Source organism: Morone saxatilis, unplaced genomic scaffold (genome assembly GCF_004916995.1).
Source record: "Morone saxatilis isolate NCDOM2014 unplaced genomic scaffold, NCSU_SB_2.0 Contig24, whole genome shotgun sequence".
Taxonomy (NCBI): domain Eukaryota; kingdom Metazoa; phylum Chordata; class Actinopteri; family Moronidae; genus Morone; species Morone saxatilis.
The window spans coordinates 26,098,251-26,099,337 of NW_023339807.1; the positions used below are offsets into that span (position 1 = coordinate 26,098,251).

Genomic DNA, 1,087 nt, shown 5'->3' on the forward strand with positions numbered 1-1,087 from the left:
CTGCAACAATTTCTTCTTCTGCGTTTCCTTCCAACAAGTGAAATCCCAATAATTCTGTTGTAGGATTTTGAATGTACTTCTTCCACCACCGATAATAACACAACCTCTCTCTCTCTCTCTCTCCCCCCTCAGTGTGTGTGTCTCCCCCCTCCTCCCTCTCTGTAGGAGTGTATGTGAGCTGTGTATGTTGTGTCCTCTTGATGGCGCTCTTCAGCTGCATGCAGGTTTACACTAACCGCCTCCGACGGGTCATCGCCGCCTTCTACTTCCCTGAGGTACACACACACACACACACACACACACACACACACTGCAGCTCCTAGAAATCCTCGGAGATCCTTCGAGGGCTTTAAAGGAGCAGTTCACCCAAAATACACAAAGACTTCTATTCCTGCTGTAGTGACACAGTATAAACTGCAGTATAATATAATATATAATATTATATAATTGTTGCACCCATTTATTCATTTATTTGTTTCTAATAAATAAAAACTCCATGTAGCACATACTTACTCAACTTTAAATAAATACAATTGGCCAAAAGTGCAGTAATGATAATGTTTAGGTGACTGAACTGACTGAATTCTGGAACTGTGCAAATATCTGTGCAAACATGCACCTCCAGGTCAGAACATGCAGCTGTGTGTGACTGTTTTCATAGTAATAATAAAGTACTGATAATAATAACAGTAAAGTATGACTGGACAACAGCAGTTTGTAGTACTTTAATAACTTTAATAATTAAAACTTTAATAATAATAACTTTAATAATAATAACTTTATTTGTACAGCAGTAGTGCAGAGCAGGACGATAAAACATTTTCCAATAAATACTGAAGATCAGAACAATTAAATAAAACAATACGACGGTAAAAACATGTCAAACTGTCATAAAAGTTAAAGAACACATTGTTAGAGGTCATATGATTCACTGCCACTAGATGTCGCACTAGAGCAGCAGCATCTCAGATCAAAATAATGGCTGCTACTGCCCACCAGACTCCATTCATAAAACCAGTGATTTTAAGTTGCTGATAATCAACACTTCAGAGTGAACAGAAACAGAATAAAACTCATTAAAACCATC

The 1,087-nt window shown here is 37.7% G+C and overlaps 2 protein-coding genes across 2 annotated transcripts in view; both read left to right on the forward strand.

The window, feature by feature from the left end:
* The window catches only part of LOC118336472, a 744,338-nt gene that overhangs the window by 184,409 nt on the left and 558,842 nt on the right, over positions 1–1,087 (forward strand). The gene's annotated exons all lie outside the window — the stretch shown is intronic.
* The window catches only part of LOC118336502 (DC-STAMP domain-containing protein 2-like), a 2,428-nt gene continuing 1,478 nt past the window's right edge, over positions 138–1,087 (forward strand). Inside the window, exon 1 of the mRNA XM_035673169.1 lies at positions 138–275. Coding sequence (XP_035529062.1) covers positions 201–275 — 75 coding nt within the window. The 5' untranslated portion in view covers positions 138–200. The remainder of the gene's footprint in view (positions 276–1,087) is intronic.